Source organism: Cannabis sativa, chromosome 9 (assembly GCF_029168945.1).
Source record: "Cannabis sativa cultivar Pink pepper isolate KNU-18-1 chromosome 9, ASM2916894v1, whole genome shotgun sequence".
Taxonomy (NCBI): Eukaryota; Viridiplantae; Streptophyta; class Magnoliopsida; order Rosales; family Cannabaceae; genus Cannabis; species Cannabis sativa.
In genome coordinates this window covers 16,770,977-16,784,391 of record NC_083609.1, presented here as the reverse complement: position 1 = coordinate 16,784,391, position 13,415 = coordinate 16,770,977, and the positions used below count along the sequence as shown (strand labels likewise).

The 13,415-nt window shown below is 36.2% G+C and overlaps 2 protein-coding genes across 2 annotated transcripts; both read left to right on the top strand.

Annotated features, from left to right (window-relative positions):
• The first annotated feature begins 383 nt into the window (after nucleotides 1-383).
• On the top strand, nucleotides 384-3,185 carry LOC115723735 (putative disease resistance protein RGA3). Its single transcript, XM_030653212.2, has one exon. The coding sequence runs from the start codon at nucleotides 384-386 to the stop codon at nucleotides 3,183-3,185; it is 2,802 nt and encodes a 933-aa protein (XP_030509072.2).
• A 2,210-nt stretch (nucleotides 3,186-5,395) lies between these two features.
• Nucleotides 5,396-6,987, top strand: LOC133031269 (uncharacterized). The gene is made up of 2 exons (XM_061104737.1): nucleotides 5,396-6,518; nucleotides 6,664-6,987. Exons 1-2 carry the CDS (start codon nucleotides 6,468-6,470, stop codon nucleotides 6,985-6,987), a joined length of 375 nt encoding a protein of 124 aa, XP_060960720.1. The 5' UTR covers nucleotides 5,396-6,467.
• The last annotated feature ends 6,428 nt before the right edge of the window (nucleotides 6,988-13,415 follow it).

The window sequence follows — 13,415 nt, the reverse complement described above, 5'->3', positions numbered from 1 at the left end:
TATGGTAGATATCAAAGTCTGAGGAGTATGGTTTAGTAAAATTGAATAAAATTCAACAAAATCCTTAAATCCAACAATCGCAATAGTTCAGGGGATTTAGTACTTGTCAAAATCCTAATTAGCCTATAATTAATTTCACCTTCTTTTCTTTCTTAATTTTTTTTCAAGTCCAACATACAAAAATATATTTTAGTTTTCTTAGAGGTGCTTCCCACGACTGGAAATGTGGAATGCATCTTCTTGTTTGTAATACATTTCATTTTAATCCCACACAAATATAAAAGTTACAGATTCTTCTCTCCTTTTCTTCAATCTTTCCACTTGTTCGTGATATATCAATCCACCAATCTTCTTAATTTCTAATTTTTTGAAGACGTTGAAGCATGGCTGAATTTATGATATCCAGGCTTGTGCAGCAGTTATTCACAAATCAACTAAGAAAACTAGGCAGAAGTGTCATGGAGGAAGTTGAGAAGCTCTCATTCAAACTTGCACAGGTCCAAACTGCTCTCACCATTGCCGATCAAATCCAGTTCTCTGATGTGTCTGTTAAGCAATGGGTGCATAAGGTTGAAGACTTTTGCTACGAGGCTGATAGCATGTTCGAGGAGTTCAAATCCATTGCTGAGAACCACAAAGCTGGTGATCAAAGCACTACTAATACCGATTGTTCTTCAAAGAAGTTAATAAGCCTCTCATGTATACCATCATCTACTAGCTCAATAACCATTAATAAGATCACAACTGCCTGCAAAATCATTGAGCTCAACAAAAAGTTAGATGTGATTATCTCTGAACAAAAAACACTGGCCTTTGAAAGAAGTAGTTCCACTGAAAGAGAACCAGAAATGACTACCTCAGTTCGTCGTTATCGTAGAATTAAAGTTCGTGGGAGGGAAAAGGAGACGCTTGCTTTAATGAAGGAGTTGTTTATGGAGGAGAAACGCCTTCGTATCATTCCTATTGTGGGAATGGGTGGAATTGGGAAGACTACTCTGGCCAAATTTGTGTACGATCATAGTGAGGTCAAGACTTACTTTGACCTGAGAATTTGGGTCCATGTAGGTGATTCCTTTGATATCACTGTAATTGCAAAAGATATCATTTACGGCATCAAGGGAATTTGTCCAAATTTGACTGAGTTGGAAAGTTTACTGAATTGTGTTAAAACGCTTGTTCAAGGAAAGCGATTCCTTCTAGTTTTAGACAATGTATGGAATGAAGATAGGAGCAAGTGGGTAGCACTAGAGGGATCTCTAAATAATGGTGCTCAGGGAAGTAAAGTTATGGTGACAACAGGAAACAAAAAGGTTGCTGTCATGATGAAAGCAACAACTCACATGATATTCCTTGATAGATTATCTAACGAGTCATGTTGGTACATAACTAGAAGTCTAGCTTTCTCTGAAGGGTTGCCAGTGCACCAGTTCCAACAATTAAAAGAAATTGGCAAGAAAATTGTCAAGAACAACTGCAAGGGTGTTCCTCTTATTGCCAAGGCTTATGGGAATTTGTTGCGATCGAAAAGCAGTGAAGAAGAATGGTATGGTGTTTTGAAAACTCAGTTGTGGGAATTGAGTGATGTTAGGCAGAGTGTTGTTGATACACTCTTGTCTTGTTATTATGATTTGTCCCCTTTAGAAAAATGCTGCTTGTTGTATTGTTCTATTTTGCCAACTGATTTCGAGATTGATAAGGATGATCTTATTCAGCTATGGATGTCGCAAGGTTATTTGGGAAGTGATAAGAAAAGTTTTCAGAGGGGTGAGAACTGCTTTAAGAGTTTGGTAATGCGGTCCATTATGTTTCAGAAAATCGAAACCAATAACTTTCATGGAAATTTTACAAAATGGAAAATGAATGATGTAATCCATGGATTCGTTCGGTTTGCCACAAGAAGCTCTAAGACCTTGAAATTTCGTACGATCTATGCAACTGGCTCGGATGAACTTTCAAATCTCGTGAACCATGATTCGCTTTCCAAACTCTCGAGTAATCTTCGGACATTGTCTTTGATTGGTTGCGACCTTCAAAAACTGCAGCGGGGGACTGAGAAGCTGACTCGTTTGAGGTATCTTAATTTATCAAATAATTTATGGTTGAAGGAGTTGCCAAACCAGCTCTGCAGTTTACAGAATCTGCAAACTTTGAGATTGAATGGATGTGTCAAACTTCGAAGACTGCCTGAACGAATGGAGGAGCTAGTAAATTTGCAGCATCTTTACCTTCGGGGGTGTGATCAGCTAGAGGAATTGCCTATAGAGATTGAGAGACTAACTTCCCTTGAAACACTGGATTTGTTCGTCGTTCCAAGTTCTTCTAATGGCTTTAACAAAAATAGTAAAGCAATGAAACTTGGAGATCTGAGTAAGCTAAAACAGTGCCGAGGAAATCTACAGATACGTGACATTGGAAACGAAGAAGACGCGGTCGAGGCCAACAAGGCAAAGATTGTGTCCCTGCAAAACTTGGTCGGTTTGGAGCTAAATTTCTGTCGAAGAAACAATGATTCACAAAGAAAACATCATGTGTCGCTAGCTTTACTTGAAGCCCTCCAGCCACCTCCATGGTTGCATTCCCTTGAGATTAGAGAATACGTTGGTGCAACTTTTCCGAATTGGTTAGTTTGTCTAGAGAATTTGACAAGGCTCGTACTGAAAGATTGCCATGAATGTAAAAAGTTACCACCTTGTGGAATGTTACCCTCTCTTAGAGTCCTCCATGTAGAGGCCATGGGAAATCTAGAAACAGTCGGACCAGAGTTTTTTGGAACGTCGGAAGCTGAAGAAAACTTCTCCGAGTCATTTCCGAAGCTAGAAGAACTTTGTTTTCGAGATTTGGCCAAATGGGAAAAGTGGTCAGATTTCAATTACACGAGTTTGCTTAGCTTATCAGACTTCTTAATCTCATACTCAGCTCCAGAGTCCTCCTACACAACTACCCCCTCACCAAAGTTCAAATACAAAACCACCATAATGCCATCTCTTGTATCCTTGAAAATTTCCAACTGTCACAAGCTTGCTACTCTTCCAAACTTCATTGGAACGAAGGGTGTTTTGACTATTCATAATTGTCCAATACTCGAGCAGCGTTTACAAAAACCTGAAGAGGGAATGGATTGGGTCACAATCTCTGAAATCCCCAATAATCAGGGACTGGAAAAACGTCTAGCTGCTCCTAATTGACAGATTTTTTCTCATACACCTCTGTACAAAAACTCATAGGTTTGAACAGCACTTAATTAGTTATCATTGTTATTTATTTTATTTGCTAATTACCATAGTTAGTGAGCTTTAATAAAAAGCATATTTGCTAATAGAGGTTTGAACAGCACTTAGTTACCATTGTTATTTATTTTATTTGCTAATTACCATAGTCATCTTAAAACCGATGATGTAAATGAATTCTCTACTTTAAAGAATTTCTATTTTCTTCAAATTGGAAGAACTATTCCTCCTTTATTAATATTTTAGTGGCATTTAAATTATATTTTATTCTAATTTAATTATTATGTATTTTTTTTTTTTTTTGACAAAGTGATTTAAATCACTCATGAATTTACGACGCCCATGTCCGCCACCGGCGCTGGAACCTCCTCGAACCAGGATAGCTCATCGTCTAACCGCAGAGCATGCTTTGCCAACCATGGGCCGCTAAAATCATAGAGCGAGCCCCATGGGACAAAACTGCCCCCGGAAATTTAGACAATAAAGCTATAACATCTTCAAACAACGCTCCTAACTCAATAAATACTGAAGTTCCACCTAAAAAAAAATATCAAAAAACAGCAGAAAACTTTAATTAGAAAACTATTCAAATTGAAGAGAATCAACCAACCACCAAGACTAAGCAACTAGATCTCCCTATAAAATACTAGAACTAGCCAAAGGGATTACCCTTTGAACTAGCCAAAGGGATTACCCTTTGGCTAGTGACAACTAAATTATAGCATTCTACTTCATAACCTTCATAGGATCCCTATTCCTTACTCTTACTCTTTTAAAATCAAACATAAATAAAATTTTCCTTTTAATATCCATTATTCCTTAAATATTCAAAATATTATATACTAATTATTTCATTTTATCTCTTAAAAATATGACTTATTTATAGAATAAAACATGTCAAAATTCTTTAGTAAGTCAAATTATTTATTATTTTATTTATAGCGTAAAACATGGTATCTATAATCTTTATTCAACCTAAATTAAACTAAAATTGTATTAATATCCTTAAAACTTAAGATTGCACTTTTCACATTCAAAAGTACCATTTTCCTAATACCACTTCATCATACATTTAATTAATAATATTAAATTAATATTAATTAATCCAATTCGGTATTATGACATAATGCTTCCTTATTTATTATTTAAATAGATAACCTCCTAATTATTATACCATTCAAATTATTATAAAACTATTCATATTAGTATCTTCCTATACAACTAATAAGGCAATAATCTCAATCTTCATTAGCATTTACTTCCTATTAATTTCGATATCTTCCCAAAAATAAAAAATAAAAAAAACAAAGTATACTCAATTCACAATTAATGTCCCTACCTCTAATTTATTACAAAATCCCACATTTATAATTTTTTTTTTTTTTTTGAAAAGTCCCACATTTATAATTTATATACCAAATTAATATTATGTTATCTATAATATTATGTTATCTATAATAAATTCATATTTATAATTTATATACCCAAAATTAATATTATGTTATCTATAATAAACTAATAAGGCAATAATCTCATAATTATATACCATAATTGTTAGCTATTAAATTTTATAATATTTTTACAATTCATGATATCTTGTAATTTTAACCAATTACCCTAAATAATTAAAGGACCAAATGCATAAATCATGCGTGAAAACCTTAAAAGGCACTAAATCCATAAACAATGGCGCAGCTCATCCATCAAATTTGTACTTCCATTTCTTCCATCAAAAAACTAATGCCACTCATCCAGAATTTCTTTAAAAACACAAATAAATATAATAATTTTGGTACATTCCCAAAATATTGACAACAAACCAAATTTTTATAATAATTTGACTTCCCAAATATATCTGAACCAATATATTCTCATTAGACCATTAGTGTTTCCACCTCCCTTTATTACAAGATCCTCAAGATTCTTTTTCTTCAATTTACTTAATTAATTATAATATTAGAATCTCAACACTAAAATTCTAAACACTTTCCTTTTATGCTGAAAATTCCTAAAAAAAATATAAACCAAAAGATAGCTAATAGGAATTAGCGTTTAAAGTAAACACTCTTAAACATTATTTCAATTAAAAATATTCTTTAAAACATACCTTAACGAAAATAATCCTTTTATTCCGACTAATAAATCTGTATAGTGCATAACTTATTAACTTTAAAATATTGATGTGTCAAAATTTTCTTATACATTCAATACCGAAAAACATAAAAATGTAAACAAACTACCCTAAATAATTAGGGGCCCAACCATATAATAGGTGCTAAAGCCTTGTAAGGCGCCAAAGCCATAAATAATGGCGCAAAATAGAACAAAATCAATATAAAACAAACCTATAACAAAAAAAGAAAACATTGAAAAAAGAAAGAATAAAAAAGAGTTGTGAAACAAAAGAAAGAAAAACATTGAACTCATTTACAGCAACAAACGATAGGCAAAGAAAATTGAAATAGAAAACTCTTAAGGTAACTTGAACAATGAATCTGATCAAGAGGTATTAAACTACAGAAAAGTTGCTTCAAAATCGTGATCACTGGTCCTTAATATAACCAATTCTTTCACGAATCACACAGATTATATCCAACAGTATATACACCAACTAAAACACTATCACAATTCACATAATTTAGAAATACGGCTATATAAAATGGAATGAATTCAGTCTACAAAAAAGAAAAAAGAAAACCAGAGAGATATTTACCGTGATAGTTTGTTGGAGGATCAAAACGATGGAGAAATAAGTACTGGGGATGCGATCACGAACAACGATGAAGAAATAGGAAGGTTGAAGTGTTGTGAGAGGTAAGAGTAATAAGAAGAGAGAGGAGAGTAGCAGATAAATACCTAAGTCCTATTTTTGGCGGTATAAATACCTTCCGTCACTACTCTGGAACTTCCGTAGGTACCTTTCCGTTTTTTGCATTGTAATGTGCCAGGTGTCGTGCCATGTCATTAAAATGTATGCCACATCACTCACACCACTTAAACTTAACCATGTCACAACATACATTAAAAACCCTAATAATAATACCCTAAGATTAATTAAACCCTCTTAAAATCAAAATAAAAATACTTAGAAAAAAAAATAAATATTTTATATAACTCAAACCTAAATAATCTGAGGCAAAACTTTTCCACCATTGTTGTAAGCTCGAAGGTGACAGTGACGCAATGGGACGGTAGTTTTGCGATTGTAAACCACCATTGGAAGTTGCGATTCGCACCTCTATGACGATGAAGAATCCTAGGAGAAGGTTCAAGTGCTGCCCAATCCATAAGGTATGTTCTCTTTTCCCAAAAATTCTGGCAGCCCGAGGGGTTTTTTCAAGTGCTTCACCATTGTTAGTGTGTGAAGCTAGTATTTTTTTCAATTTTCTGAAACTTTCCCCCTCTTATTTTGGGTGTTGATTGTTTTGTGTTTCAGAGGAATGGTGGGTGCGATTTTTTCGAGTGGGTTGACAGGGAGATGTTTCGAAATTGTGGAGGTGGATGTTGTATCCATGGAGATTGGAGTGGGCATGAAGTTTCGATGGGGTACTGTTCTGTGCATCAACAAAGAACAGCCCCTTGCAGCCATGGAGTTTGTACAAATGGAGATGTTGCTACTCATTGTAGTAGTCATCACAGTCATGCACCTTTGGAAGATTATAATGAAAGCACATCTGCATTTGAAAGGGGAAAAGATAATTATTGGATTTGGTTTTTAGGTTGTGTAGTTATAGTTGTACTCTATGTAATGTTGGTCTGAAATGAAGAAGGTTAAGAATTGTACTAGTAAGCTTTAATGTATGAATGAATGACTCTTTTATGTATGAATGAATTACTCTTTTTTGTTAAGTGATATTGCATGAATTGTTTGGGTTTTGATTTATAATTAGTATTTTACAAAGGTAAATAATCATAGTTTTGAACATTACCATTAATTCATACCATAAACTTAATTAAAAGAGACAACCCTTAACCATACAATAAATCAAAAGATACAACCCTTAAGTTTGCATCATCAGATACAAAGTGTGGACAAAAGATATAAATTTGTACCCTACAGAATTGAAATCCTTATCCAAATACACAAAGTTTCAAAAAGACCTAATACTTGTGCTTTTTAAACAAAATACATAACATAGTTTAATGGCATCAGAAGGGTGGACACAAAATGACATCAAGTCCACCAAATTGCCACACATGAAATTAGGTAGATACATTAGGTAACATAGTTAATGTTAATATGTTAAATTGGCATAAAGTTCACCAAATTACAACAAAAAACTTCCATCATAAATCCCTAAATATTTGCGCATTAGCAGAGAGCCTAGCAGCATTATCCCTTTGCCTTTGCTTCATCAACCTTTCCTTTCTTTTCTTGGTTGCATCAGTTGGATTGGCAGATGGTGGTCTCCCCCTTTCCTTTGGCTGAGCAGGCTGTAAAATTAAATTATTAGTTAGACATATATTAATCCAAACATTAATTGAATTGAAAAGCTAATGTATAACTTAGTTTTACATTTTTAAGCATAATAACATAAAAGTGCAAGTGTGAGACAAGTTGGAACCTGCACTAACATAGATTCATGACTCTAACAGGTATAGGGTTATAACAAGTTTCAACCAGTGTAGTTGTTAAATGAGAAAAAATAACTTGTGTAGTTGGATCAGCTTGACACTTTTTTGCATTATAGCCACGAACACCACACCTACTGCATTTGTGAACTTGTCCAAATCTTCTTAAAGTGGTTGAATTTGCTGCTGGTGGTTCATCCACATCTCTCCTTCTCTTCTTTTTTGGCCTTCCTGGTAGGTTTGTCTCAGCTGGTGGTTGAATTGGATTGAGACCCGATCTTGGCCAAAACTGTGGTCCTGGCATTGGGTGTATGACACCTTCATAGGCCTTCACCATCATCTCTTTCTTGTAAAAGTGTGAGACATAATCTTTCACTTGATGCCCTGCTTGCCATATGGTTGCTAATGCATGACCACATGGTATTCCACTAAGTTGGTACCTTCTGCAGCTGCAGGTTTTTTCAATTAAGTTCACAGCATAGCTAACTGTACCAGGACAGTCCACTTGGAAAATTACTTCTGTTGACTGTGTTACTAGACAATTTGAAGTAATTTTCTTGTTTTTCTCCATGATTTTCCATATGTTTCTCCCATATTCCTCTTTCCATTTCTTCACACTCTCTCTTTTCTTTTGAAACCTACACATGAGTCAATATCTTAACTTCTCCAACAGGGTTATTATGGGCTTGTCTCTAGCCTCAAGTATTGCATTGTTGAAAGACTCACACAGGTTGTTGAGGAGGACATCACACTTGACACCTTTTGAGAAATAGGCCTTTGTCCACTCTGTTGGTGGCTTAGCAGCTAACCAATTGTATGCAGCCTGATTAACTTCCTTGATTTCTGCCATTTTCCTCTCAAACTCTGGTATAGTGGTTGCTCTAGCAGCTGCCCACAACATCTGCTTCATCAACAAACGAGGATGGTCCTTCTTAAAATTGGAATGAAGGTGCCTCACACAATGCCTAACAGTTGAACCAGTGAAAACCCTCCCAACAGCATTATCAAAACCTTTCTGCTTGTCACTCATTAGTGTGTACAAATCTGTCCTCTCCTTGTCTAGATCTTGGATTAGCAGTTCACAAAACCAAGTCCAGGAATCAGTTGTTTCCTTCTCACATATAGCATAGGCAATAGGGTAGATGGCATTCTCAGGACCTATCCCAACAGCAACCAGCAACAAACCCTTGCAATATCCTTTCAAGAATGTTCCATCCAGACAAATCAGAGGCCTACACCCATTTCTGAACCCATCGTTGCAAGCTTTTAAGCAAATGTACACCCTTTCAAACACCCTTTGATCACCTTCCAACTTAGTCTGGATCTTGGCAGTATTACCAGGATTGGTTAGCAGTATTTGCTTGCAATAGTCATCCAGAATAGCATATTGGTCGGCCACAGATCCTTCCAACATCTCTAGGGCAATGTTCTTAGCCCTGTAAAAAGTCCATTTACTGACCCTGGACAATTTAGTGTCTGACACCATCTCCTTGAAGGCTATGAACTGCAAACTTGGGTTTAATCTGAAGCTGTCCAGGAAATGTCTGGCAAAGAAATCTGAATTTGCAAGCCTATTGTCAAGGACTATTCCACATGTGTGCTCCTCTTCTAGCTTTTTGACTTGAAAAGTTGACTCATCTGAGTTAACCCTAGATGCAAAAATCAGCCACTCACAATCGTTACCTTTACACGTGGCCCTCACTCTTCTTTGGTCATTACTAATGTACTTGAAGTCCCTGTCATTAGCAATAAAATGTTCTTTAAGGGCCTTTCTAAAAACTTCAACAGTTGCAAAAATCATCCCTTTCTTAAACTGAAAACAGGCCTTGTCACACTGTGGATTATACTCAGGTCTTGAATTTTTCCTAAGCTCACCTTCCTCATCATCACTTGCTAAACTTTGCAAGTCATCTTCACTTTCAACTCCATCTCCTTCACACTCATTACCCTCACCACCTTGACTGGAAAAATTAGTGACACTTGACCACCATTTGCTAGGATCTGTTGGCTTGGCTATATTCCTCTCAACTTGGACATCTTGCTCATATTCCTCCTCATGAAACTCAAAATCTTGTTCATCATTGGCCTGTTGTGTCCCATTTCTGTCTTGGTGTTGTGATGTTGTTGGGTCAATAACATTGGGCTGGTTTAGTGGTATGTCAACACTTGGGTGAAATGGATTGGGATGGGGTGGTATTGGGTCTAATGTAGTGGGCTGAGGTGGTGTTGGGTCAACTGCAGTGGGCTGAGGTGGTGTTAGATCTAATGTAGTGGGCTGAGGTGGTATTGGGTCAAATGGTTGGGCCTGATGTGGTGTTGGGTCAAATGCAGTGGGAAAGTCTAGTGTTGTGTCAAATATAGTAGGCTGAGGTGGTGTTGGTTCAAATGTGTTGGACTCATACATCATTGGATCATTTATGGTGGGTTGGTGAATTCTTGGCTCATCTGTAGGGGTTTGGTATATAAGTGGGTCTTCATCTTCTCTACCAGGTTGGGTATCAACTGGAGGTGCATCTTCCCCTGCATCTTGAATCTCAGGGTCTTCCCATTGTGGTCCACAACCATCAAAGATGACATAGTCATCACTACAATATCCTTCATAATCTGACTCTTCTAGGCCATCCTCATCATCCATATCATCATCCATGGCATCATCCTCATCATCCGTATCATCCTCATCAACTGATTCTTCAGAGGAGCTACTTATTTCAATCACCTCAATTCCCTTACCCTTACTGCCTCTGCTATCTTTTTCTTTGCCTATGGGTTCTGGTATGCCCACTACATCAGCCACCAGATCAGCATCTGGTGGCAATTCCTCAATCACACAGTGTTGAAGCTTGGTTGGTAGCTCTGGAACATGAGGCACAGCAGTTGGGTCATTTTTCCATTCCAATTCCAGTGTCATCTCAAGCATGACCAAATAAACATCCATCTCTGTCCACTTCCTCCTTTCCATTTTGTATAGGATAGATTGGACATCTCTATCATCCAAAATCATGGAACCATTTCTCAGAGCTCTATCTTTGGCCTTATACAGCATACCAAATGGCAATTTGTAACCTAGAGACAACACAAAACCTTCTATGAACACCCTGCTCATCTGCTCCTTATCAATCCTATCAAAGTAATTAACCTTCCCACCCTCATATTTCCTATTACCAAAGGGTGTGAAGAACATGCCCCCATGGTGGATTGCAAGTGTCAAGTAGTCTAAATTATCACCTGTCAAAGTCAATTTCAACAAAAAAAAAAATAGGCAGATCACAGGGGAAGCAACTAATTAGCATCTCCCAAACATACCAAACACAAAATTAAGTAAAAAAAATTTGGTCAACTATGGACCCCACTTTTAGTAGGTGCACATGCATAAAGTTGCAATAATAGCAACACAAAACCCTAACCATAAGCTTTAAAGATTCTTATTCTAATTCCCACCAACCATTTGCTCGTGTAGTGTGTTGTAACCCAAACCCCCAAAAATAGCATTTCTGTATGTCAAATGGAACAGAAGAAAACAAAACCCATCACTATTAACTGAACAATACTACAAAAAAAAAAAAAACACACATTTTTATAACAGAGCACACACACTTCCTAATCCCCATCATTTTCTTTTTAAAACCCTATCACACAACAATACTAAAAGTAAGAGAGAACCCATCAATTCCACTTTCAAAACTGACAAAAGAAATTACTAAAGGGAAACTTACCGTAGTTAGGGGGATCACCTCCATCGTCCTTGTAAAAGGCCATACCCTCGACACTGTCCCGTTTTACTTCAATCTTCGATCGTCTTGAACCTTGGACTGTTGCGTTTTACAGTCGAACCTTCGATCGTCTTCAACCTTCGGTCAATGTTCGTTCGTCTTCAAGTCGAACCCTAAGTTTCTCTCGACTCTCTCAAGAAAGTTTGGGATTTTTTTGCAAAAATGGTAACTGCTCTCTTTTCAGAAACTGAGGAGCAATTTTGTTTTGTTTTTAATTTAAATGTAAAATTTAATTTTAATTATTTCATTTATTCTTTCCTCATTTAGATTATAAATCAGTTTTAATTAAAAGTTATTTTTTTAATAATTTAAATTGACATTATTTGTGTAACAAATTTAATATTTAATTTTTATTTTAAGATGGCTTTTAATGTATGTTGTGGCATAGTTAAGTTTAAGTGGTGTGAGTGATGTGGCATACATTTTAATAACATGGTACGACACCTGGCACATTACAATGCAAAAAACGGAGAGGTACCTACGGAAGTTCCAGAGTAGTGACGGAAGGTATTTATACCGCCAAAAATAGGACTTAGGTATTTATCTGTTACTCGGCATAAAACTTAGGTATTTTTGCCGCAAATTACTCTTTATATTATATATATATCAAAAATATATTATTTAAATGATATGTAGAAAAAAAAATAGAAAAACTAATATCTGGTGTAATGTAAAAGAATTGTTGTATGCTCACCTAAAAATTTAACTTGATGATGTGGACACTGTTTTCAACATGTGGCACGAAAAAAACAAATCAAGGCTCCACTTCCCAAGATAGAACAGTGTCACCTACACATTGGGGGCGCCTAGGAAGAGGCTTGGATCCCACAAAATCTTTCTAAGCTTCATCCTTCAATAGTCCAAGTAAACAACTCAATAACTAAGACAAAGAACATGAAGACATGTCACAATCAAGCCCCGAACCCTGAAACCAATTTCGAGACAAACCCTACCAAGGAGACACCCAGGTAGGTACCAACACCCTTGGGCACACAATGGCTAGGGTTTAGGCTTTCGAGAACTTCTTTGGACCTCAATTCCTTAAATCTAACAAGGAATGATGTGAGCACTTGAGGCTTTACAAATTGTGCCCAGGAGGGGCACAAAACCTAGACCAGCCCCCAGCTTGACTATGTGCAGCTCCCAATGCCAAGTCACCCAACTCAAGTTCACTAAGTAAAACTCAGCTGAATTAGACGAAACTAGATTAGTGTGAGTACTTTTTAGCAGAAAGAATATTGAAGATAAAAAAGACAGATTACATGTAGTTTCAACTCAGACTCAGGGCCCACGTTGGCATCTTCCCTAGCTATAGGTGCCTAGTTCGACATATGTCAGCCTGGGGCGCTTCCAACATGCAAATTGAATGTGTTTCCCGAGCATTTATTTTGTTTTCATCAAATACGAAGATACAAATGCTCTCGGACAGCGAACAAAGCCATCTGGAGGGGCGCCCAAGTTGACACCCCCCATTAACATAGGCACCCAAGTTGAAATTTAACTTCATACACATGATTTCTTTACTCGAATAAAAATTCTATCTTGGGTATTGTTGACTAAAATTTTTGCCAATGATACAGAGTCAATATTACAATAATAAAACTTTACGATTGTAAGATAAATATAAGCAAATAAATGACAAAAATAATTTATAAAGGTTCGGCTCCAATTGTATGACTATAACCTACTCCTCTTTTTTGGTATTACTTGTAGAATTATCAAGATCACTTGAACCTCTCTCAAGTGAGTTTCTCAATAATTCTCTAAGGATTACCAAGATATCATTTTAGCAACGAAAGAGATCTCTTGAAAATTAAAATTCGGGTCCTCACTTCATTGAAATAAG